General features: G+C 36.8%; 1 protein-coding gene across 1 annotated transcript; it reads left to right on the top strand.

Annotated features, from left to right (window-relative positions):
- Window positions 1-12,644: 12,644 nt before the first annotated feature.
- LOC139841602 (uncharacterized) lies at window positions 12,645-17,385 on the top strand. Its single transcript, XM_071831814.1, has 4 exons — window positions 12,645-13,102; window positions 15,572-15,709; window positions 16,113-16,219; window positions 17,325-17,385. Exons 1-4 carry the CDS (start codon window positions 12,755-12,757, stop codon window positions 17,383-17,385), a joined length of 654 nt encoding a protein of 217 aa, XP_071687915.1. The 5' UTR covers window positions 12,645-12,754.
- The last annotated feature ends 9,315 nt before the right edge of the window (window positions 17,386-26,700 follow it).

Raw genomic sequence — 26,700 nt, 5'->3', positions numbered from 1 at the left:
TGGTACGCGGACGAGTATATTGGATTCTAGTGTGCCTAGATGTTACAATTGTGGCATGAGGGGTCACAAGTCTTGGGAATGTTCGGTACCAAAGAGTGATGGCATGGTGTGCTTCAATTGCCAAGAAGAAGGACATCGTAAGTCGGAATGTCCCAAGTTAGCGGGGACGGGTGCGGCAAGGAGACGTTAAGGTACGTTTCGTTTTAATAAATATGTTCTTTGATTATTTATTAAGTGCCGTTGAATTTGAGTTTGTAAAATGCCTTGGGTTGTGCATATTGTTGTTATGGGTGACGTTCCTAATGGAAGTACCCTATGGTGATGTTTTGATTAATGGACGAAGGGCGTAAGACTTGGTGCAACCAAGCATTCCTTAGTATTTGGAAATGTTTCTACCAAGCCATGGAAATGGGTTTTGGTGTTCGATTGTTAAGCGCGTGTTCGCTATAGTGTGGAAGTTGATGAACCATGAGGTTTGTCGGGTGGATTGAACCCAAAAAAGATCGAGTGTTTGATCTCGATGTATGTTGGTAAAGGAGTCTACGTGACGCGACATTAGGTGCCTCTTTTATACCTACTAGCGTGGTGTTCAACTCCGATTGTGTTGCGGTTACATTGTACTTAGGGTACCGAAGTGAAACCCTTAGGTACATGAGTGATCGGGTGAAATTTGACAAACTAAAGCAATTGGATGATTGCGAGAGTAGAGTGGTGTAATTTGCGGTACACTTTTCGTTTGAAGTGTTTAAGGATTGGTTGAAATCCTTCGTATGCTCAAGGTGGGAGCAAGATATGGTGATGGGTCGTGTGAACCCAATTGTTGATAAAGTCTACCTTTGGTAGCATGGTACGGTTGTACGAGATGCGGTTATGAGACGTAGTTCCAAGTGGGGGAGTTACACTCCCGCCCGAGGAAGTTTTAGTGTGAGATTTCGGATGACGTTTTAGTAAGATCCGAAAATTGTGTTGGGACCTAGTTTTGGTCAAATTGTGGTAGGGTACAATTTCGGTTAAATTGTACTTATGGTTTGGATTTAAATTATCACCGAAGTGGTAATGTGGTAAATCTCGTTGAGAGATAATGGATGTGTTTGGCGAGCAAGGTGAAATCCTTCGGTTAAGGGAGGTGTGTGTCGGATTCTCTTCTAGAGAATCATTGTTTTTGTGCCTATGTTTGATATATGTGGTTCTTACTCGATTGTGTGGATGGTTAGTGGTATCCGTTAGGGTTCACTATAGTGTAGCAGAGCGCGATGTTACGCTACTCGTTGTTCGAGGCCAAAAAGGGCGTTGATTGGTGAAGCATGACCTTCGGGGTCCGCTGACTTCATCATGGTATTGTTGATTGGTGGAGCATGACCTTCGGGGTTCGCTGACTTCATCATGGTATTGTTGATTGGTGGAGCATGACCTTCGGGGTCCGCTGACTTCATCATGGGAGTACGTGATTGGTGGAGAATGACCTTCGGGGTCCGCTGACTTCATCATAGGCGTAGTGTTATATCGGTGAAGCATGACTTTCGGGGTCCGCTGACTTCATCCGGTGTTGAGATTGGTGAAGCATGACCTTCGGGGTCCGCTGACTTCATCATGGTAGTGGATCGCGTGTGGTTTCAGATTCAAGATGACGCGTGTGGTTTCGGTCATCTTATTGTGAAAGTGAATCTCGTGTAGTTCGGATTCACAAATGACTCGTGTGGTTTCGGTCATGGTATTGAGGAGTGAGTCTCGTGTAGTTCGGATTCACAAATGACTCGTGTAGTTCGGTCATTCCTCTGGGATAGTGATGTAACATCCCGCCTTTTTCCGTTAAATTTATTTTTAACACCGTCTTTTTTTAAATAATACCTTTCGTTATTTAAATTTGTAGTTTCCGTTGACTAACGTTCATAATAATTCCGTCATTTAATTATAACATCACTCGTTTACTCGAGCGTTTTTAAAATATTCGTTTGGTTAATTCCCGCACCCGCTTTGAAACTTGAGGGACTAATCTTGGCACTTGGCCAAATTTTGGTAACTAGTCACCACCACCTCCCACCATCTCATCCATTCATTTCTCACTTCATCTTCTCCCTCTTTTTCTCTCTTCCATTTTAGAACTCAAACACCCATCTTTATAAAATCATCATCTAAATCCGGATCAAGAAGGAAACATCAAAACAAATTACATTTTCGTGATCCTCTCTTCATCCTCTACATTTTGGTACCAATTTCATCAAGTTTGGGTAACATTTCTAAAACTCTAGATTTTCTCTAAATTCGTGTTTTTATACTTGAAATGGTGTTAGTTAGTGTCTATGGCTCGTGTGTAACATGAATATATATTTTGTTTGCTCGATTTGTTGTTTTGAGTAACTAGTTTGAACATTTGAAATGGGTTTGCTTAATCTTGCATTTTGGAAGATTAAATGTTGTTTGATTGTTAAAGTTCATGTTTTAATTGTGTTACTAGTATCACTAGCTTCGTTTTGATGCGTAGGTTGATTAAGAAAACTTCAAACACATGATTATTGATTTTTGTGAATTTTGGTTAGGGTTTGATAGACTTTGAAATGAACTTTTGATGCTTTGAATACTTGTTAATGTTGTTAGTAAGTGTTTAGATGCAATGTATGCTTAATTACCTTCGAAACGGCATATCGTATGTGTAAATTGGATTCCCGAATCATAAAATACGTTTTACGAACTTGAAACTTTGAAAATAAACCTTTCTTGATCAATTGACGAGTTTTCGGTTATTATAATTGATGTTTTTGCTTGGTGAAAGGTAGTTAATTGTATTCCTTGTCAAAAGAGCTTTCCAATGATATAAGATGCGTATTCTAAGTGTTTACGGTTTGCGTTTTGTGCTAAATTGAATTTTGGATCAAGACTTGAACTTTTGAAACTGACCAGGTACCAGGCCACGCCTAATGTCGCGGTGCGACACCTCTGGCCGCGGCGCGGCAATAGCCGTGTTTGGGTTCTGACCTACTTTGTCAAATTTCGAAAAATGTTTGCTATGCTACGCACCTCCGATTCACATGTAACTTGTTCTAACATGCTTATATATGAATAAAAACCTCAGAAAAATAGTTCGGGACCCGACCCGACCCCGTTGACTTTTTCGTTGACTTTGACCAAGTTTGACTTTTAGTCAAACTTAACAAAACACTTATACAATCGTTCTAATCTTATTTTATACTTGATTCTTGCATGAAACTTGACAACGTGATTCACATGCTATATAATCGAGTCGTAATGAGCCATAGGACTAATTGAACACATTTCGCTCGACCTTGTGTCGTAACCGGTTAATTGATACAACTTACTTGTTTAGGTCAAGGCTAAGCAACATTCATGCACACGTTTACTTTGTGAAGTACATTTATACTCGTGCACTCGAGGTGAGATCATAGTCCCATCTTTCAACAACTTTTATGCTTTAAACTATGGGATGAGAAACATATACGTATCATACTTTTACACTTGAACACAAGTACGAAAACGAACATTCCACGTACGGGTTTGAACAAAAAGCCTCAATTCAATTATCATTAGTTACACTTGCAGGGTGTAAACGTGAACTTATATTATGTGATCACATGGGCTTGACGAGCCTCATTCGGACGGTTCGCTACCGTTAGCGGATGAAATATATTTTCGGGTCTAGTGTATGTTCTAACACTACGCAAAGGGTGCAAAACAGTTAAGTTTGATAATTGGGTGCCCGGGATACAAACAACAACTTTGGAATGCAAATGATTTTGATAATCATCTTATACTAAATCTTGTGGTTCAAATACAACGTTTACTAAAACACCTATGATTTCACCAACGTTTTTCGTTGACAGTTTTCTATATGTTTCTCAGGTTCATACATGGCTATTTGATACATGCTTCCGCACACTTTGATTACTTGCTTGGGGTCAAGCATACATACATGCATACGCTAGTGATAGCACCTTTGGATTCAAACATGTGGTTTACATACTTACGCTATTTATAGCAAACCGTGACTTTCAACTTATATTATGTCGCAAGTTATTTCATTTATACTTTACAACTTTTGTAAACTTAAACTTGTTGTCGAATCGTTTGGTAAACTAAACTTTGTAAGTTTTGTACATTTCAAATGAATGCAACATAATTTTGGTCAAACGAGTCTCATATAGGGACTACGACCACGTAACGGGACCTAAGTTAGCGGCGCCGTCAATGACGATTTTGTCGGGTCGCTACAGATGGTATCAGAGCGTTGGTTGTAGGGAACTAGGATGTGCATTAGTGTGTCTGACGGAGTCGTTAGGATGCATTAGTGAATCTAGACTACAACCGGATAGTTAATCATTGCATCCTGACTTGCATTTGCTATAGATAGCACTTACTTGACTACTTGTGCATATATACTTGAATCTTTCTTAGGTGAACTCCATAATGGTACCAAACTTTCATCATACGAATCCGTATTCTGCCACTTTCTGGTAACACACGTAAATTCAAGATTCATACGCGTAAGGATGACGACGACTTCATTAGTCACACTTGTTCGGGAACTCTGTCTCCCAGATTGTTATTTGCCACCGTTTCAACTTACTATCGGTGTCACACCGGTGTTCCTTAATATCTACCACTTCTTGTTACTACTATCACTACTCCAGGTGAGTATCGTCATCAATACTTAACACTACAGTTGTGTACTATTCGTTATCATGATTCGTTACACTTCTCGCACCGAAATACATTATCATTTGACTTGAACCGCATTGACGTGAACAATCATTTATACACTCCCCTCGGGGAACGCTTCTTTAGAGTTGCACTAATTCTTGCGATTAAATACGAGTCACGTTGGTGATGTCGCTATGCTTTGTTCATTTTAAAACTTCACGATTACATGAACCTGAATCTATGGAGTGATGTGGGGATGGAGGTATGAGTTAGCGTAATATAACGACACTCGATCAACGTGGTTATATTATGGTAAGTCATACCAAATTTCTAATGACTCGTGATGGTGATTGGACTCGATCAACCTAATCACCACCATGTGCCATGTACATGACTTCATTTTTCTTGTTTGAATATCCGAAAACTCCGAGAATGTTGATAACAACCATACCCGGGACACATCTTCGATTATTGTCGAACCATATTGATGCTTCCGAATGAATGACAAATTCTTTCGACTTCAAACATATGTTACACGTGTGTACTATCTCGTTTTCTTATAGTTTTTATAGACGGACTACAAAATGCTTGGTATGCTTACATCGAGGCGAAAACTTCTCTCGCCTTACACTCGTACTTCCGTTTAAGGAAATATTTTATCTAAATTCTCAATGGAGAGAGAGACTCTTCACACTATACTAGTATTCGCCTCGAGGGTGAATAGTCCTGTCGAACATTTTCGGAAACCGATAAATCTTTCGCGGCGCGAAATTCTTGAGAAACAGAAACTTGTTCCAACAAACGTTTTCACGTCCTAACAAACTCTTTCAAATATACCTTAAAGAGATGTACCTCGTTTCAGATCGAGATCCTCGTTTCACTTCTAGATTTTGGAGTGCCTCAAAAAAAGTCTCGGGACCACGTTTAGACATGAGTACCGCACATCAACCACAACCCGGCGGACCGAGCAAACATACGATTCAAACCTTGGAAACCGTAATACGAATTTGTGTTATCAACTTCAAATTTACTTGAGAAAAGTTTTTGCCTTTAACCAAATTCTCTTACAACGATGGTTATCATTCAAGTCTTAACGTCACACTTTTCGAGGACCCGTATAGCCGTAATTGTCGTTTTCTTAAATTGTTGAACCGAAGTAGGTGACAAGCGAACCACCGGACCCGAAATCATTCATGAAACAACCGGAAAATTTTTCAATTCCAAGAAAGGCTCAAGGCGGATCGTAGTCGCCAAAAGAACTATGCCGATGTTAGACGTGAACCTCTCGAATTCCAAGTGGGTAACCGCGTAACGTTAAAGTCGCACCTTGAAAAGGTGTAATCCATTTCGGGAAACGTAGATAGCTAAATCCGCGATATTTTTAGTCCTTTTAAAATCCTGGGGCGTTTTGGACCCGTTACTAGCCGTTTAGATTTTTCAACTCATTCGAGTCTCCGTTCATCCTAAATTCTACGTATCAAACTTAAAGGCGTGTCTTGCGAAACAAGAACTTGTTATCCTCTTCGATGAACTTACTATCAATGATAAACTCCACCTCATAGGAGGACCGATTGAAACTATAAATCGTGAAACTAAACTTTAAACCAACGTAAAAACCCCGACTGTCAAAGTTCGTTGAAATGCCCAAGGAAGTACCTTCACTTATTCGTAGAATTGGCAACACAAGATCTCGAGGAAGAAACAACGACTACTACTTCCAACTAAATTTCGGGACGAAATTTCTTTTAAGGTGTAGGTAATGTAACATCCCGCCTTTTTCCGTTAAATTTATTTTTAACACCGTCTTTTTTTAAATAATACCTTTCGTTATTTAAATTTGTAGTTTCCGTTGACTAACGTTCATAATAATTCCGTCATTTAATTATAACATCACTCGTTTACTCGAGCGTTTTTAAAATATTCGTTTGGTTAATTCCCGCACCCGCTTTGAAACTTGAGGGACTAATCTTGGCACTTGGCCAAATTTTGGTAACTAGTCACCACCACCTCCCACCATCTCATCCATTCATTTCTCACTTCATCTTCTCCCTCTTTTTCTCTCTTCCATTTTAGAACTCAAACACCCATCTTTATAAAATCATCATCTAAATCCGGATCAAGAAGGAAACATCAAAACAAATTACATTTTCGTGATCCTCTCTTCATCCTCTACATTTTGGTACCAATTTCATCAAGTTTGGGTAACATTTCTAAAACTCTAGATTTTCTCTAAATTCGTGTTTTTATACTTGAAATGGTGTTAGTTAGTGTCTATGGCTCATGTGTAACATGAATATATATTTTGTTTGCTCGATTTGTTGTTTTGAGTAACTAGTTTGAACATTTGAAATGGGTTTGCTTAATCTTGCATTTTGGAAGATTAAATGTTGTTTGATTGTTAAAGTTCATGTTTTAATTGTGTTACTAGTATCACTAGCTTCGTTTTGATGCGTAGGTTGATTAAGAAAACTTCAAACACATGATTATTGATTTTTGTGAATTTTGGTTAGGGTTTGATAGACTTTGAAATGAACTTTCGATGCGTTGAATGCTTGTTAATGTTGTTAGTAAGTATTTAGATGCAATGTATGCTTAATTACCTTCGAAACGGCATATCGTATGTGTAAATTGGATTCCCGAATCATAAAATACGTTTTACGAACTTGAAACTTTGAAAATAAACCTTTCTTGATCAATTGACGAGTTTTCGGTTATTATAATTGATGTTTTTGCTTGGTGAAAGGTAGTTAATTGTATTCCTTGTCAAAAGAGCTTTCCAATGATATAAGATGCGTATTCTAAGTGTTTACGGTTTGCGTTTTGTGCTAAATTGAATTTTGGATCAAGACTTGAACTTTTGAAACTGACCAGGTACCAGGCCACGCCTAATGTCGCGGCGCGACACCTCTGGCCGCGGCGCGGCAATAGCCGTGTTTGGGTTCTGACCTACTTTGTCAAATTTCGAAAAATGTTTGCTATGCTACGCACCTCCGATTCACATGTAACTTGTTCTAACATGCTTATATATGAATAAAAACCTCAGAAAAATAGTTCGGGACCCGACCCGACCCCGTTGACTTTTTCGTTGACTTTGACCAAGTTTGACTTTTAGTCAAACTTAACAAAACACTTATACAATCGTTCTAATCTTATTTTATACTTGATTCTTGCATGAAACTTGACAACGTGATTCACATGCTATATAATCGAGTCGTAATGAGCCATAGGACTAATTGAACACATTTCGCTCGACCTTGTGTCGTAACCGGTTAATTGATACAACTTACTTGTTTAGGTCATGGCTAAGCAACATTCATGCACACGTTTACTTTGTGAAGTACATTTATACTCGTGCACTCGAGGTGAGATCATAGTCCCACCTTTCAACAACTTTTATGCTTTAAACTATGGGATGAGAAACATATAGGTATCATACTTTTACACTTGAACACAAGTACGAAAATGAACATTCCACGTACGGGTTTGAACAAAAAGCCTCAATTCAATTATCATTAGTTACACTTGCAGGGTGTAAACGTGAACTTATATTATGTGATCACATGGGCTTGACGAGCCTCATTCGGACGGTTCGCTACCGTTAGCGGATGAAATATATTTTCGGGTCTAGTGTATGTTCTAACACTACGCAAAGGGTGCAAAACAGTTAAGTTTGATAATTGGGTGCCCGGGATACAAACAACAACTTTGGAATGCAAATGATTTTGATAATCATCTTATACTAAATCTTGTGGTTCAAATACAACGTTTACTAAAACACCTATGATTTCACCAACGTTTTTCGTTGACAGTTTTCTATATGTTTCTCAGGTTCATACATGGCTATTTGATACATGCTTCCGCACACTTTGATTACTTGCTTGGGGTCAAGCATACATACATGCATACGCTAGTGATAGCACCTTTGGATTCAAACATGTGGTTTACATACTTACGCTATTTATAGCAAACCGTGACTTTCAACTTATATTATGTCGCAAGTTATTTCATTTATACTTTACAACTTTTGTAAACTTAAACTTGTTGTCGAACCGTTTGGTAAACTATACTTTGTAAGTTTTGTACATTTCAAATGAATGCGACATAATTTTGGTCAAACGAGTCTCATATAGGGACTACGACCACGTAACGGGACCTAAGTTAGCGGCGCCGTCAATGACGATTTTGTCGGGTCGCTACAAGTGACTCTCGTGTAGTTCAGATTCACTAAGGCGCGTGTAGTTCGGCCAATCCCGATTGTTGTTGAGGTGAAGGTAGTGAGTCGCGTGTGGTTTCGGATTCACTAAGGCGCGTGTAGTTTTCGGCCAGCCTTCGTGTTGTGTAATCTATCGGTTGTTTTATACACCGATGGTGGGGTCGTAAGGACCATGATGTTGATCTGTTGGTTGTTTTATACACCAATGGTGGGGTCATAAGGACCGTGTTGTGTGATCGATCGGTTGTTTTATACACCGATGGTGGGGTCGTAAGGACCATGATGTTTGATCTATTGGTCATTTGATACGCCAATGGTGGGGTCGTGAGGACCATGTTGTATGATTAGTGATGTGATAGCCGTGTTTCGCTCACATGATGTTACAGGTGTGACGATAGTTGATTTTGTACACCTTGGGATTTGTGTTTCCATAGTCGTTTTGGGCGCTATCGGTTCTAGCCGTTGAATTATGATGTTACGGTAGTTGCGTATGGGTCGTATTGCGCACTACAAGGAATGTTTAGTGGTAAGTGTTATCCGTAAGGATTTTCTTCTTCTCAGTCTTCGTCGGTTTAGATGGTTGACCTTAAGTTTGGTATGTGGTTACTTTAGCATTGTACTTGGTAATGGTATGCTAGGGGTTGATATCTCGGTTAGAGATTGGATGAGTTTTCCCGATGCGAGGGAATGAGCAGGGTTTTAGTGCTCAGATTGTAGATTTGATAATTCGCGAGTGACGATCTTAGTTGTTAAAGGTGATTCATTGGGAAGAATTGTCTAGGAAAGTTCGGATTGGGACTTATGATAGAGGACCGTTAAGTGGTTCCGGAGTGGTTAAGTGGTGAAGATCACGAGGACGTGATCGATTTTAAGTGGGGGAGAGTTGTAAGACCTGGATTCTGATTCAGGCTAGTCGCGCACCGCAGAGTTTTAAAATGGCATTTCGGTCTTTTCGCGTTTGAGCCAGATTTGAGGACTTAACCTCATCCACCCATTTCATTTCCCTATTTTTTTTTTCCTTTTCTTTCCATTTTCTCTCAACAAACTCAAACACCCATTTGATTCAAAGGGATTTTTGGAAAGGAAGAAGAGGATTTTGATCTTTGGCGTAGTAGACAAGTTTGTTCTCCTCGTTCTTAGCTACACGGTGATACTAGTGGTAAGCTCTAACTCCGAATTTCGTTTTCGTGTTCATCATTCAATTTTGGGGCTTTTGATTATATGATTCATAGATGGAACCCATTTAGTTGTTAATTGAAGATTAACACCAAGATTCGGGTTTATAAGTGTTAAAGGCGGGTTTTGGGTTAGTTAATGATTTAACCATGTTTAAGACTTGAGAATGGTGTATAATCACTAGTATTAGTGATTATTGATGATTTGGAGACCTTTAGGGTTCTTGTGGTTGACTAATTTTGACTAGAGTCAAAATTAGGGTTTGTTGAGGATTATGACCCGAATGTCGATTCGTTGAGGTTTATAAACTTAAAATGGATTAAGTTGAGGTATAAAACCGAGTTAAATATATTTTGGTGTCAAAACTTGTAATTGGTGAGACTTTGACTTAATGGGTCAAAATTAAGGTTTATGGGCGATTTTGAGAACAATAAGTGTTTAACACTTGCGATTGGGTTTAATTGGCATATTAGGACCATTCTCACTTGTGTTAGTGATTATTGGTTAGTTTGAGCACGGTTTGTGCTTGGAAGTGCAATTGGGTCGAAATGGCACTAAGTGTCGAATTGGGTTGGTTTGTAAATCCACTCTAAGTGTGTTGTTGTAATTGTGATAATGGAATAGGTACTTTCCATTGACGAGTTGCGGATTATTTGGAAGCATTCATCAAGGCGACAAGGTGAGTGTTAATATCCTATGTGCGTATGTATGTGTAGGATGGGTGCGGGTCGGGTGAAGTGGTTCTCGGGTATAGAGCTCACTTCACATATAGGTGGATTTGATGGACTTGTGTATAGGTCCAATTGGCACGGTTGTGCGTTTTGGTTGACCTCCTTTTGGCGAGGTGTACACTTGTGTGTACGTTATCACATGTACTGTGATGTGGTTTTGGATAACCCCGATGTGGTGGATTTTATAATCCCGTGACCGTGGGTCTTGGTATTGGAGAAGTGAATCGCGTGTAGTTCAGATTCATGATGACGCGTGTAGTTCGGTCATCTTAGTGAGGTAGTAATCTCGTGTGGTTTCGGATTACTAAGGCTCGTGTAGTTCGGCCAACCTCGATGTTGTGAAGATAGTAATCTCGTGTGGTTTCGGATTACTAAGGCTCGTGTAGTTCAGCCAATCTTCATTGTGGTGTTTTGGTATTCGGTAATGGGTTAAGTGGTTAACCTTATTCGATTATATATCGTTCTATATATATCAATGTATTGTTGTGATGCAGCTAACCCTCTGGGTGTAGCTTATTGGCGTTGTTCACATCGTCGTTGGTGAACTTATATTTGTTGTTGTATCTTTAGCTCGTCGCCTATTGATCGTACGGTATGCTTAGACTAGCTTGCCTTATACATGGATGCTTCGGTATGCGGTATTTGATATTTGTGTGGCGTGTCCATTTTATACATATATATGTATGTAGCATATTTTCACTCACTAAGCGTTAGCTTACCCTCTCGTTGTTGACTTTTTTATAGATTGCATGGATGCGGTGGCTCGGGTAAGCGTGGGACTAGTGGACTCGCGTAGTTGCTTTAGAAGGCTTGCTTTTGAATTGATTAGGATTAGGTAGTATATCCCCAATCGCCATGCTCGGCTTTATTTTGTATTAAGAGTCGTGTGGTCGAAACTCGTATTTGGTACTTTAAGGGGTAATTTGGGCATATGTGGGCCCGGTGTCGTAAAACCCTTTTTATTAATGGAACGTGTTAGTTTTACATATTTGAACATGTGGTTAAAAGCGTTTTGTCTAATTTAATCGGGAAGTGGCCAAACATTTTCGCGTATTTAACTTCCGGGGACACAAGTCTGTCCAGGTGGTTTGGCGCGCCGCGCAACCACCTGGCGCGCCTCGCCATATGCTGATCAGACAAATTTTTTTTTTTTATATTTTAAGCGGGTTCGATTGCGGTTTGGTTTGGGTTGTTACAATTCCGTTCGTTGGCCACTATGCGATGATGACATTGGATCGTTTGAACACTCATTACTTTCTTGTAACTTATTACAATTTGGAAAAAGGTCTTAAGTTAGTGGGGCATTAATTCGGCTCAACCTTCTTTTGCTAATCTATTTTGTGGTAACATTCCTTCACAAGTTTTGGATTTGGATAAAAAAATTTGGCAAACGGTTGGATGGACATGCGGTTATTTCATTTGGAAAATAAGAACCAAAAGGTTTTCAAGAAGACGTGCTGGTCCCCTCCGGTGGCGTTAAACGAGATTCAAATTAGGAGCTTTGAATGAATCGCGAAGAGGTGCAAAACCAAGAAGATTGAGTGGCATGAATGGCTACATAATCCGCAATTGTTCTTAGTGTATAATTGTTTGTTAAATTCGTGTGTAATGTAATTGTTATGTAGATAGATGCTAGCGTAAGATTCTAGCTCAGTATCTTTCGTTTAGTTTCTTGAGTTCTACTTGTGTGTATCTATGGTTGATTTAATAGAATTTTGCTTTAAAAAAAAAAACAAAAAAACTATAACTAATAAAATTGATTATTAACTAAACTTCTTAATCTAGTACCGGGTCCCAGCACACATCTTAGATTAACATAACATCCACTAAAGTAACGTATACCGGCATGTACCTAATCCCTACCGATACCAAAAAACCACAAAGATATAAAAAAAAAACCAACCTTCACCGGAACTTTTCTTTTCCGATTCCGATCTGATCGCCACCTAGTGATTACCTGTTCTATTCAATTGATTAACAAATGGAAGGAGTCGGTGCGCGCCTGGGCCGATCGTCAACTCGGTACGGACCAGCGGTCGTGTTTACAGGTCCGGTAAGGAAATGGAAAAAGAAGTGGATCCACGTGACGCCGCCGAACGCCTCCGCCGCAACCACCGGTGCCGGAAGTAATCATCAATCTAATGTCATTAGTAACGGTAATTCTTCTTCTAACGGTAGTAATGATAACGGATCTCATATTTTATTGTATAAATGGACTCCTCTTCAAAGTCAAAGTCAAAACGGCGGTGGAGATAGTAATGGCGATGGTGATGTTAACGCCGCTGATGAGGAAGAGCAACCGCCTCGCAGAAAAATTAAGTATATTCCGGTATTAATTCTTCATCACCTTTTAACATATTTTTTGAATTTTTTATATAATATATAATATATAATTTGTTATGCTTAATGATTTATTAGAATTATATATTATATATTGTACTCTGTATTAAATTAAAGCTGATCATTTGAATATATTTATAACTGGACTGGGGATAAATTGAAGTTTTGTAATATGTAACTTTAGGTAGGGTATCACAATGTTGGATTTGAAATTCAATAATTATTAGACAATTTGTAGGAGGTTTTTTACTTAAAAAATTTTAGAATTAGAGCTAGAGCTATCTAGACTTAATTGGTTACTATTTGAATTTTTGTTTATAAATTGCAAAAGGTAAATTTGATAGGATTGTGTATGGACTCCGTGTAGATTAATGTATAAGGGTGTTGTTTTATAGTTTTACTTGAGATATAAGATTTATAACTCTAATAGAATTGTTTGGGTGTCTAAAATTCTATTAAATAAATTGTGGTACATGGTCTTTCGAGGGATGCAATGTACAAACGAACTCATTGTTAACATGGAAAATAAAACTTTTTAAGAATTGGGTTACACGCTATTTCAAATTGAATATGCTCTCTGATGTCGGTCTCTGATTAAAGTTTTTTTTTTTTTCCCTTTGGTAAAAGAAGTCCAACAGCTACTTTTATATATGTATTAGGTTATCTGAAGTCAGTTATTATAATTTTATAGTGTCATTATATTAACGGTGTCGTTGTAATTAAAAATGACACTGGGTGAAAAAGCTTATAAAAAGTATTGATTACTTTTTTTCTGGAACTGCAAACTCACACACCCATTTTTGTCCACGACGGGACTCAAACTCATAACCTTAAGGTGAACGAGATTCCTTGATACCGCTGTGCCGGAAGCCCTTTGGTTATTTAAAGACAAATAATATAATTTGATAGTGTCATTTATATATATATATATATATATATATATATATATATATATATATATATATATATATATTTTAACAGCAGTACGGGATCACCCAGGGGACTTAACCACCCACGCGTTCATCTCCTTGCAGTTGCATAACCCGCCCCAACTGCTGCCCAGGAGGAAACCCGGCTCAATCCAAGGGCATGGCCCTCTCCCCCACTGCCCCCGCAACGCAATGTGTGAAAGCCACCCTTGGGTGGAATTCAAGGGTAAATGGGCAGCCTTGTGTGCAATGCTACATCTCATGGGTGTCGAAATCCCGACCTCTCGCTAAGAGAGGCAGACCACTACCACATGAGATACAACACAAGGTTAATAGTGTAATTTATATTAAATGGCGTTGTTTTGAATAAAATGACTGGGTGAAAAAACTTATAAAGAAATAACTGATTACTGAACTTTGAAATGAGTCATGATGTATGTAGTACTGTGGGATACCGTTGAAAAGTTATTTACCTCCCATCTGTTGGACTTTTCAGGCAGATGACTAATAATAATCTTACTAAAAAATTTCAAGAACTTATACGCCAACGTATTTTGTATTTTCCAATTTATCTGTACTGAAAAAAAATACTAACATATCCTTTTTGGGTCGTCTTAGCAAAAAGTAACTTTATCTATCCAAATTGGTAGTTCCCTTGTTGGTAACTTTGATTTTGGGCTCATAAGTTTTACTGTATTTGTTTTTTTTTTTCCTCCTTCATATTATGGGTCTTTTCAGACATTTGATTAGTAATCAATGTATATTATCATTTGGTCAATATAGCCTTTCCATCATTAGTTGCCATGGCTCAACAATAAATTTATCCGTGAGTCTTGTTTATGGGCATTTTCTTGCTCTTCCCAAAATCAGGAATTGTGAAATCTGGAGGTAGCAATTTCAACCCATACACTTATGAGTGTGTCTATCTGTGTTATGTTTTATCTCTGATGTGTCAATTCACATATTTTGCTAATAAGAAACGGTTTAGATGGTTAGATGGGTTTAAAAGGTAAAACTTGCTCAGAGGAATTAAAATGCAACCTAGTTAATCACTTTTTTCAAACATTTAGATTTGTTATCTAATAATAAATGTATATGTAATCGTGTTTAACAAGTTAATTACTTATGAAATTTGTAATAATGGACCCAAAAGTGTGTGTAAATCCAACTCAACTCGTATGACCCATGCTGAAAGTTATCCGTTTATTCCAAACACATTCTAATTATCACATAGTACACCCATTTCGCCACGTCCACTCAAACATCTGAATTGACAACCCATTCAAATTAACTCTGATCAATCCAAAAGTACTTTCTTTCCATTTCGTCATTATCTACAGTTCTTATATTACTGATTTCAATTATTAAGGTTAACCTTCTTTTGTAATTCCGTAATTGGTAGTTTAGAGTCAAACTGACAATCTAAATTTTTGTTGAATTATTATTTGACTTAAATTTGTAGTTTGAGACGTATAGCAAATCCTGTTTTCAATAATGAATGATAGTTTATTGCCATTCTTTCACTTTAGATAGCGTTACTCGAAGAACAAAAAAAGGAGTCGGAGGACGATCATATTGATGAAGCGATTGATACTGATTCAAATTCGAAGGATGATGGTGTTAACGGAAAACCAGATATTAATGGCGTGCCCATGGAAGAAAATGAGGTAACGTGGCTCACATAAAGCAATTCTATAATCATGTCATTGTAAAAGTTTTGATTATAATTGAACTGAATTAATGAAATTATAGTTATACGTGACATTAATTATTTCAAAATGTTTAGCTTTTTGGCCAAAAACTGTTTTCGTGTTGACCTGTTACCAAATTGACTGGCACTTAAAATGATATCCAAAGATATAAATTGTACAGTGGTTTTAGTTGTAAACATACAACTCCTGGGACAACTGATAATATTTGAGATTCAGGATAATTCATTGGGCAGTAAATAAAGGTTCATGATAATATACTGTACAACCTCTTTTTAAAACTGAATTTTTTTTTTTTTTTTTTTTTTGGCATTTGTAGCTATAGAAAGTCATTTTATTAAAAAGCTAGTGAATTTTTCAGGTTTCTGAAGAGAGAAATGTTGCAAGGCAGGATCTAAATGAAAACACTTTGGATCTGAATGCTCGTGATGGAGATGAAGATCCTGAAGAAACAAAAGATCAAACACGGTAAATCGTGTTTTTAAATTTTTTTTTTTTTTTTTTTTTTTTTTTCCTTCTGGGAAGAGGATGAGGAGAGTGGTGGCAAGAGACCTCACATGCTCCAAATATCAAGTTGTCGATCAACAAGAGCATGACATACTGAAAAACTTTTGACTAAATTAAATTGTTTCCGAGTCAAACTAAAGATTCAGAATTAGAATTTAATTTGTATGGATGATGGATGATATAAGTTTAAGGTATACATTTGACAACTTTTCGAGTATTGATTTTTGAAATATGATCGCTGCTTGTATCAATGGATTATGTAAGCAGAATTATATTTATTGTCAATTGAGTTTTCAACAGAGTAACATAGTGTGTTATACCTTTTTGCTTTCTAGGCCAGTTCAGGCTGCTTATGTTTTCTTGACATGAATTGTATTCTTTGATTTGATTTTATTTTATTTGGGAATTATTAAACTTTCAGGAAGTCCAGTTAATTTTAGAAAAGAACTTGACTTGCAATATGTATATAACATAGTTTGAAAGGTTTATAATTTGACATTGACAAAAAATAAATCAAATCACTTGCATTAGGCGTTATGCCTGGCAAACGGGTCGGGTTGGGTCGGGTTGGGTCGAGACCTAAATGGGGTTGGGTCGAAACGGGTCATGAGTCGAAATGGGTCAGAATTTAAATGGGTCAAACGGGTTGGGTCTGAGTGGGTCGAGACCCAACGGGTTGGGTCGGGTCGGGTCGAGAACCATTTTATTCAATAATTTTAGCTTTAAATATTTTTTTATCATTATTATTATTATTATTATTATTTTATACTGCAAAATTACATCGTACCACTAAAATTCAAAATTATACAGCTCGACCTGTTGGACCCATATACAAGACCCATGGGACCCGTCTCTATTTGCTGGACTTGGTGGATTTGAACCCGATCGACTCATTTCTTATTTTTTTGTCTAAGACCCAATATTAAAATAAAAAAAAAAAAAAACTCATTGGAACAATGATTAGGGATATGAATCTCAAAAACTGAATACTTTACAACTCGACCCGTTTGACCCATATGCAAGACCCATTAGACCCAAATTGAGCACTTTGGGTTTGGTTTGCCAGGTATAGGCGTTATGACATGGTACCTAAAGATTGTATCTGTTGGGATTTAACAAGTTTATAATATACTTAAACCATTTTAAGAATTAAGAAAGCGGAAGCATGTTAATTACCAATTTTAGACTTGTAAATCTTTAACCATTTAAAGTTAAATCCCAAATAGGATCAAGTTGTGAAACATACTTACAAACTAAGAGTGGGTTTAGAGTTCATACCTCCTCAAGCTAGTTGAGGGTTGATTCAAAAGATGATGATGATGATGATGATGAAGAATGGAGCTTCAAAATGATGAAACCTCAGGGAGAAATACCCCAAGCTTTTGCACCAACACCTAGCCTTTGGTTAGGATTTAATTACACTTGAATAGAGCTTGCAAAAACCAAATGAAGAACCCTTTCTTCCTCCCAAAAGGCCACGAATTCAGCAGGGTTTTTGAGAGTGTTTTGTGCAGATTTTTGATGTGTTTTCATGTGTTTGTGTCTCCAAGAGGTCTTGGTACATATGCACATGGAATCTATGAAAGTGACCACACAAAATGCTAGTCAAGTGCATCCTTGTTAAGACTCCAATGCCACTTCCATAATTAGTTTTATAAATGAAATGATTTATAAAAGAATTAGTTTTTATAAAACCCTTTTATAAACTTCCATGTACATTTTATATAAAACCCATTTTTATAAAATGTAATATAACATTATTAATTATTTAACTTATAAATAATTAAGTTTTAATTATATAAATTATTCCATAATTTATATACACATCAAGTAATATGATTTTAGAAAACCAATTTTCTTAAAATCCAAGTGTCGCGTATTTAATCAACGATCCAGTCGCTAAGATCAAATACGAATAAGGTGTTGGTAAGCTTGTTATTGGGTATGACCCGACTTGGATCATAACACATTAGCCACATTAATTTAATATGTCTCTCGGGCATACGAAGAACCTTCAATCTCCCACTTGCACGAGAAACATAAGAAATTAATGCAAGTGATGGATACCACCTAACGACCGTCCATCACCCCCAATATGCTATGACTTTGTGCCATTCAATAACATCATCCCTTTCGAGTTCCCACCTCGAATATGAATAGGTGAATCTTTCATTATTTCCTTTCGTCCTAGATGTCATGTTAAATCCAAGAGATACAGAGTGATCACTCTCTTTTAGATTTAACTTTATCAGGCCTTAGACATCTGACTCTCAACGAATAAGAGGGACAAATTCCATCTTGACTACATACGTCCTAAATATGTACCTTGCATTATACCTGAGCTCTTCCTTGTGAGCTACCATATTTCAGAATAGCGAAGGAAAGAATCAAGGCACAATACTTGGTAAATATCCGAACCCAATATGTATCTCAGGTCAGAGGATACAATGATATTCGCCTTTACTCAAGATTACAAGTGATCAACCACAAAGGCTCTATTTAGTAAGTCTTGAGAGCGGGTCTTCCAATATTTGTGTCCCACAAATATCTATGAACCTTGGTTGCAACCTTGCCCCACATTCATCCCGTGAATGTATACCAATCCAAGTTCATAATAGTCTAAACCTCACACTTGTTCCCACGAATGTGATCGACTACGGAATTTTAGAATAATTACTTATTCATGGATAAAATATGCAAAATAGGAACATGACTCAAAATAAATTAATACCATAATTATATTAATGAGTTTGAACAATTTCGTTCCATTACAATACTTAAACAGATCATGACCAATCACTAGAATATCGAAGCCCTAATGCACAAACATGTCCATTATGTTTTGCTCCATGTAAGAGCTTCGTGAGAGGATCCGCTATATTAAGATCTGTGTGAACTTTGCGAATACATATCTTTCCCTTTTCAACTTCATCCCTTATGTAGTTGAATCTCCGCTCAATGTGACGGGTCTTTTGGTGAGCACGAGGTTCCTTGATTTGAGCAATCGCACCCTCGTTGTCACAAAAGATCTCAAGAGGGTCCTGAATGGAAGGGACTACTCCTAAGTCGTCGATGAATTTCTTCATCCATGCAGCTTCCTGAGCTGCCAATGATGCGGCGATGTACTCCGACTCTGTAGTGGATAATGTAGTGACCCGAACTTTTCCATGTTTATATATATTAATTGAGATTGATATTTACATGATTAAATGTTTCCAACATGTTAAGCAATCAAACTTGTTAAGACTTGATTAATTGAAATATGTTTCATATAGACAATTGACCACCCAAGTTGATCGGTGATTCACGAACGTTAAAACTTGTAAAAACTATATGATGACATATATATGGATATATATATATAGTTAACATGATAATATGATAAGAAAACATATCATAAAGTATATTAACAATGAACTACATATGTAAAAACAAGACTACTAACTTAATGATTTTTAAACGAGACATATATGTAACGATTATCGTTGTAAAGACATTTAATGTATATATATCATATTAAGAGATATTCATACATGATAATATCATGATAATATAATAATTTAAAATCTCATTTGATATTATAAACATTGGGTTAACAACATTTAACAAGATCGTTAACCTAAAGGTTTCAAAACAACACTTTCATGTAACGACTAACGATGACTTAACGACTCAGTTAAAATGTATATACATGTAGTGTTTTAATATGTATTTATACACTTTTGAAAGACTTCAATACACTTATCAAAATACTTCTACTTAACAAAAATGCTTACAATTACATCCTCGTTCAGTTTCATCAACAATTCTACTCGTATGCACCCGTATTCGTACTCGTACAATACACAGCTTTTAGATGTATGTACTATTGGTATATACACTTCAATGATCAGCTCTTAGCAGCCCATGTGAGTCACCTAACACATGTGAGAACCATCATTTGGCAACTAGCATGAAATATCTCATAAAATTTCAAAAATATGAGTAATCATTCATGACTTATTTACATGAAAACAAAATTACATATCCTTTATATCTAATCCATACACCAACGACCAAAAACACCTACAAACACTTTCATTCTTCAATTTTCTTCATCTAATTGATCTCTCTCAAGTTCTATCTTCAAGTTCTAAGTGTTCTTCATAAATTCCAAAAGTTCTAGTTTCATAAAATCAAGAATACTTTCAAGTTTGCTAGCTCACTTCCAATCTTGTAAGGTGATCATCCAACCTCAAGAAATCTTTGTTTCTTACAGTAGGTTATCATTCTAATACAAGGTAATAATCATATTCAAACTTTGGTTCAATTTCTATAACTATAACAATCTTATTTCAAGTGATGATCTTACTTGAACTTGTTTTCGTGTCATGATTCTGCTTCAAGAACTTCGAGCCATCCAAGGATCCATTGAAGCTAGATCCATTTTTCTCTTTTCCAGTAGGTTTATCCAAGGAAATTAAGGTAGTAATGATGTTCATAACATCATTCGATTCATACATATAAAGCTATCTTATTCGAAGGTTTAAACTTGTAATCACTTAAACATAGTTTAGTTAATTCTAAACTTGTTCGCAAACAAAAGTTAATCCTTCTAACTTGACTTTTAAAATCAACTAAACACATGTTCTATATCTATATGATATGCTAACTTAATGATTTAAAACCTGGAAACACGAAAAACACCGTAAAACCGGATTTACGCCGTCGTAGTAACACCGCGGGCTGTTTTGGGTTAGTTAATTAAAAACTATGATAAACTTTGATTTAAAAGTTGTTATTCTGAGAAAATGATTTTTATTATGAACATGAAACTATATCCAAAAATTATGGTTAAACTCAAAGTGGAAGTATGTTTTCTAAAATGGTCATCTAGACGTCGTTCTTTCGACTGAAATGACTACCTTTACAAAAACGACTTGTAACTTATTTTTCCGACTATAAACCTATACTTTTTATGTTTAGATTCATAAAATAGAGTTCAATATGAAACCATAGCAATTTGATTCACTCAAAACGGATTTAAAATGAAGAAGTTATGGGTAAAACAAGATTGGATAATTTTTCTCATTTTAGCTACGTGAAAATTGGTAACAAATCTATTCCAACCATAACTTAATCAACTTGTATTGTATATTATGTAATCTTGAGATACCATAGACACGTATACAATGTTTCGACCTATCATGTCGACACATCTATATATATTTCGGAACAACCATAGACACTCTATATGTGAATGTTGGAGTTAGCTATACAGGGTTGAGGTTGATTCCAAAATATATATAGTTTGAGTTGTGATCAATACTGAGATACGTATACACTGGGTCGTGGATTGATTCAAGATAATATTTATCGATTTATTTCTGTACATCTAACTGTGGACAACTAGTTATAGGTTACTAACGAGGACAGCTGACTTAATAAACTTAAAACATCAAAATATATTAAAAGTGTTGTAAATATATTTTGAACATACTTTAATATATATGTATATATTGTTATAGGTTCGTGAATCAACAGTGGCCAAGTCTTACTTCCCGACGAAGTAAAAATCTGTGAAAGTGAGTTATAGTCCCACTTTTAAAATCTAATATTTTTGGGATGAGAATACATGCAGGTTTTATAAATGATTTACAAAATAGACACAAGTACGTGAAACTACATTCTATGGTTGAATTATCGAAATCGAATATGCCTCTTTTTATTAAGTCTGGTAATCTAAGAATTAGGGAACAGACACCCTAATTGACGCGAATCCTAAAGATAGATCTATTGGGCTTAACAACCCCCATCCAAAGTACCGGATGCTTTAGTACTTCGAAATTTATATCATATCCGAAGGGTGTCCCGGAATGATGGGGATATTCTTATATATGCATCTTGTTAATGTCGGTTACCAGGTGTTCACCATATGAATGATTTTTATCTCTATGTATGGGATGTGTATTGAAATATGAAATCTTGTGGTCTATTATTATGATTTGATATATATAGGTTAAACCTATAACTCACCAACATTTTTGTTGACGTTTTAAGCATGTTTATTCTCAGGTGATTATTAAGAGCTTCCGCTGTCGCATACTTAAATAAGGACAAGATTTGGAGTCCATGTTTGTATGATATTGTGTAAAAACTGCATTCAAGAAACTTATTTTGTTGTAACATATTTGTATTGTAAACCATTATGTAATGGTCGTGTGTAAACAGGATATTTTAGATTATCATTATTTGATAATCTACGTAAAGCTTTTTAAACCTTTATTGATGAAATAAAGGTTATGGTTTGTTTTAAAATGAATGCAGTCTTTGAAAAACGTCTCATATAGAGCTCAAAACCTCGCAACGAAATCAATTAATATGGAACGTTTTTAATCAATAAGAACGGGACATTTCAGTTGGTATCAGAGCGTTGGTCTTAGAGAACCAGAAAATTTGCATTAGTGTGTCTTATTGAGTTTGTTAGGATGCATTAGTGAGTCTGGACTTCGACCGTGTTTTCTTTAAAATTGATTGCTTAACATTTTTGTTGGAAACTATATATTTTTAACATATGAATATTATGTGATATATTAATCTCTTAACGTGTTTGATATTATGTGATAGATGTCTACCTCTAGAACAAGTCCCATTGACTCACCTAATAATAATGAAGAGTCAAATGTAAATTGGAATGATTTGTGGACTGATTCACAAGTTCCCGAAGAGGAACCGGAAGAAGAGTCGGAACCGGAAGAAGAATCGGAACCGGAAGAAGAAATAGAACCGGTGGGGGAAATAATAAAACGGTTAAGTAAAAGAAAATCCTCAACCAACCGACCAAAGTTAATTATGGTCAATGGTGTTTTCGCCAAGGAAGCAAAATATTAGGAGGATTACCAATTCTCCGATGAATCGGATTCCGACGAGAATTCCGATGATGTTATAGAAATTACCCCAACTGAATTTAAAAAGGCAAAAGAAAATAATAAGGGAAAGGGCATAAAAATAGAGAAATCTAATTCCAACCCCGATGAACTTTATATGTATCGTCAACCCCCGAAGTCCTTAAGTTGTAACAATGACCCGGGAACCTCTAAACCACCAGGTTTTTCTAAACCAATGTGGACAACGACGGCTCGTATTAGGGGAACATCATATATCCCTAGAAACTTGGCAAAACGAACCAAAACCGAAGAAGAAGAAACGAGCGAGTCGGAATAAGATAGTTGTATTCGCGTGGTGTAATATATGTAATATAGTGTTCTTATGCTTTATGATATATGTAAAAATTGCTTGTATTAATAAGTATTTTTTTATGAATCTAACTCTTGTCTATTTTACAGTTTAAAAACACAAAATGGATAGACAACCCAATATTTTAAGAGACCTACCCGGAGACATGATTGATGAAATCTTGTCTAGAGTCGGCCAGAATTCTTCGGCACAACTATTTAAGGCGAGATCAGTTTGTAAGACATTCGAAGAACGTTCCAAGAATGTCTTGGTTTATAAGAGACTTTCGTTTGAAAGATGGGGGATATCACATTGGGAAACCCATAAGTTACGATGTGTTTACTTTGACGCATATATTGCGGGGAACCCAAATGCTATTTTACGCAATGGGTTAAGAAATTATTTTGACTCAATATATCCGAATATTGGACTTCGTGATTTAGAAAAAGCGGCTAACATGCAACATAAAGAAGCATGTTATGCTTACGGATTAGTAATGTTCGCTTCTCACCAAAGTGAGAACAAGAACATCGGGCTACAACTATTAAACAAAACGTTTCCACAAGTGACGGAGTCGGTAATTGGGGTAAGAAATGAGGTTTTTAGATTATTACGGGACTGTTGGACATTACGTAACCCTCGTCCCTTTGATGACGTTACAACACGCTGTCTTATCAACGGCCATAACGGTTATGTTGCACAAGACCAAGGATGGGAAGTAGTCCTAGTAAAACTAGAATGCATGACTTGTTTCTGGACGTATGAATTACGTGTCTTTATTGCCTTTGCTGAACGACTTGTGTACTAGCTAGAATTGTCTTCACAACTATCTTGTATCAAAGTTATTGTGTGCTATATTTCATGCTTTATGTAAAATAAGCGGTATTGTAAGTTTGTAAAATATTGTATAAAAGTTTGAACGCGAAATATTATTATAATCAGTTTTTCATATAGAATTGTAGTAGTTGAATTGTATATTAGCTACTAAGTATGAACTTAACGGGTAGGTACTACCCGAATTTAAACTTATAAAACGCTAATATGAAGAAAAAGCTTTTATAAATGAGTTCATATTATGCTACGAAATACTATTAACTACTCTTAATATTCTGTATGATTAACTTGTTCCATTTAACTATTTTGAAGGAAATGGCACCGACTACTCGACACACCGTGAATATGAATGAAGAGGAATTCCGTACTTTTCTAGCTTCAAACATAGCCGCAGTACAGGCTGCGCTACATACAAACAATAACCTTGGATCTAGCAGTACAGGAAATCGTGTAGGATGCACCTACAAAGAATTCACTGCCTGCAAACCTTTGGAATTTGATGGAACCGAAGGACCGATCGGATTGAAACGGTGGACAGAGAAGGTTGAATCGGTGTTTGCCATAAGTAAGTGTACTGAAGAGGACAAAGTGAAGTACGCTACGCATACCTTCACAGGTTCTGCGTTAACATGGTGGAATACCTATCTAGAGCAAGTGGGACAAGATGATGCGTACGCACTACCGTGGTCAGCATTCAAGCACTTGATGAACGAGAAGTACCGTCCCAGAACCGAGGTCAATAAGCTCAAGACAGAACTTAGAGGGTTACGAACCCAAGGATTTGATATTACCACGTATGAAAGACGATTCACAGAATTGTGCCTATTGTGTCCGGGAGCATTCGAAGATGAGGAAGAGAAGATCGACGCGTTTGTGAAAGGATTACCGGAAAGAATCCAAGAAGATATAAGTTCACACGAGCCCGCCTCCATACAACAGGCATGTAGAATGGCTCACAAACTAGTGAACCAGATTGAAGAAAGAATTAAAGAACAGACTGCTGAAGAGGCCAATGTGAAGCAAGTCAAAAGAAAGTGGGAGGAAAACGGTGATAAGAATCACCAATACAACAACAACAGCAATTACAACAATAATCGCAACAATTATCCCAACAATCGCAACATCAATCGCAACTACAACAAACGGCCCAACAACAACAACAACAACAACAACAACAGCAACTACAACAATCATCCCAACAACAATAATAACCGCAACAACAACAACAATCAGAAGCAGCTATGCCAAAGGTGTGAAAAGAATCACTCGGGGTTCTGCACCAAATTTTGCAACAAGTGTAAAAGAAATGGTCATAGCGCGGCGAAGTGTGAGGTCTACGGACCAGGGGTTAATAGAACGAAAGGAACAAATGGTGTCGGAACGAGTAATGGCGGAGCAAGTAGTGTCGGAGCAAGTTATGCCAATGTAGTTTGTTATAAATGTGGAAAACCAGGCCACATTATTAGAAATTGCCCGAACCAGGAGAACACGAATGGACAAGGCCGTGGAAGAGTTTTCAATATTAATGCGGTAGAGGCACAGGAAGACCCGGAGCTTGTTACGGGTACGTTTCTTATTGACAATAAATCTGCTTACGTTTTATTTGATTCGGGTGCGGATAGAAGCTATATGAGTAGAGATTTTTGTGCTAAATTAAGTTGTCCATTGACGCCTTTGGATAGTAAATTTTTACTCGAATTAGCAAATGGTAAATTAATTTCAGCAGATAATATATGTCGGAATCGAGAAATTAAACTGGTTAGCGAAACATTTAAGATTGATTTGATACCAGTAGAGTTAGGGAGTTTTGATGTGATAATCGGTATGGACTGGTTGAAAGAAGTGAAAGCAGAGATCGTTTGTTACAAAAATGCAATTCGCATTATACGAGAAAAAGGAAAACCCTTAATGGTGTACGGAGAAAAGGGCAACACGAAGCTACATCTTATTAGTAATTTGAAGGCACAAAAACTAATAAGAAAAGGTTGCTATGCTGTTCTAGCACACGTCGAGAAAGTACAAACTGAATAAAAGAGCATCAATGATGTTCCCATTGCAAAAGAATTTCCCGATGTATTTCCGAAAGAATTACCGGGATTACCCCCACATCGATCCGTTGAATTTCAAATAGATCTTGTACCAGGAGCTGCACCAATAGCTCGTGCTCCTTACAGACTCGCACCCAGCGAGATGAAAGAACTGCAAAGCCAATTACAAGAACTTTTAGAGCGTGGTTTCATTCGACCAAGCACATCACCGTGGGGAGCTCCTGTTTTGTTTGTCAAGAAGAAAGATGGTACATTCAGGTTGTGTATCGACTACCGAGAGTTGAACAAACTTACCATCAAGAACCGCTACCCACTACCGAGAATCGACGACTTATTTGATCAACT

The sequence above is a fragment of the Rutidosis leptorrhynchoides genome, chromosome 4 (genome assembly GCF_046630445.1).
Source record: "Rutidosis leptorrhynchoides isolate AG116_Rl617_1_P2 chromosome 4, CSIRO_AGI_Rlap_v1, whole genome shotgun sequence".
In the NCBI taxonomy this organism is placed as follows: Eukaryota; Viridiplantae; Streptophyta; class Magnoliopsida; order Asterales; family Asteraceae; genus Rutidosis; species Rutidosis leptorrhynchoides.
The sequence above is the reverse complement of the archived record's forward strand: the minus strand, read 5'-3'. Positions and strand labels throughout refer to the sequence as shown.

Excerpts from the sequence above, each read along its gene's own strand:
- LOC139841602 (XM_071831814.1), top strand. The coding sequence starts at position 12,755 with ATGGAAGGAGTCGGTGCGCGCCTGGGCCGATCGTCAACTCGGTACGGA. Across the intron at positions 15,710-16,112 it reads TGCCCATGGAAGAAAATGAG|GTTTCTGAAGAGAGAAATGT; the intron begins GTAACGTGGCTC and ends TGAATTTTTCAG. Across the intron at positions 16,220-17,324 it reads GAAACAAAAGATCAAACACG|GTATAGGCGTTATGACATGG; the intron begins GTAAATCGTGTT and ends TTGGTTTGCCAG.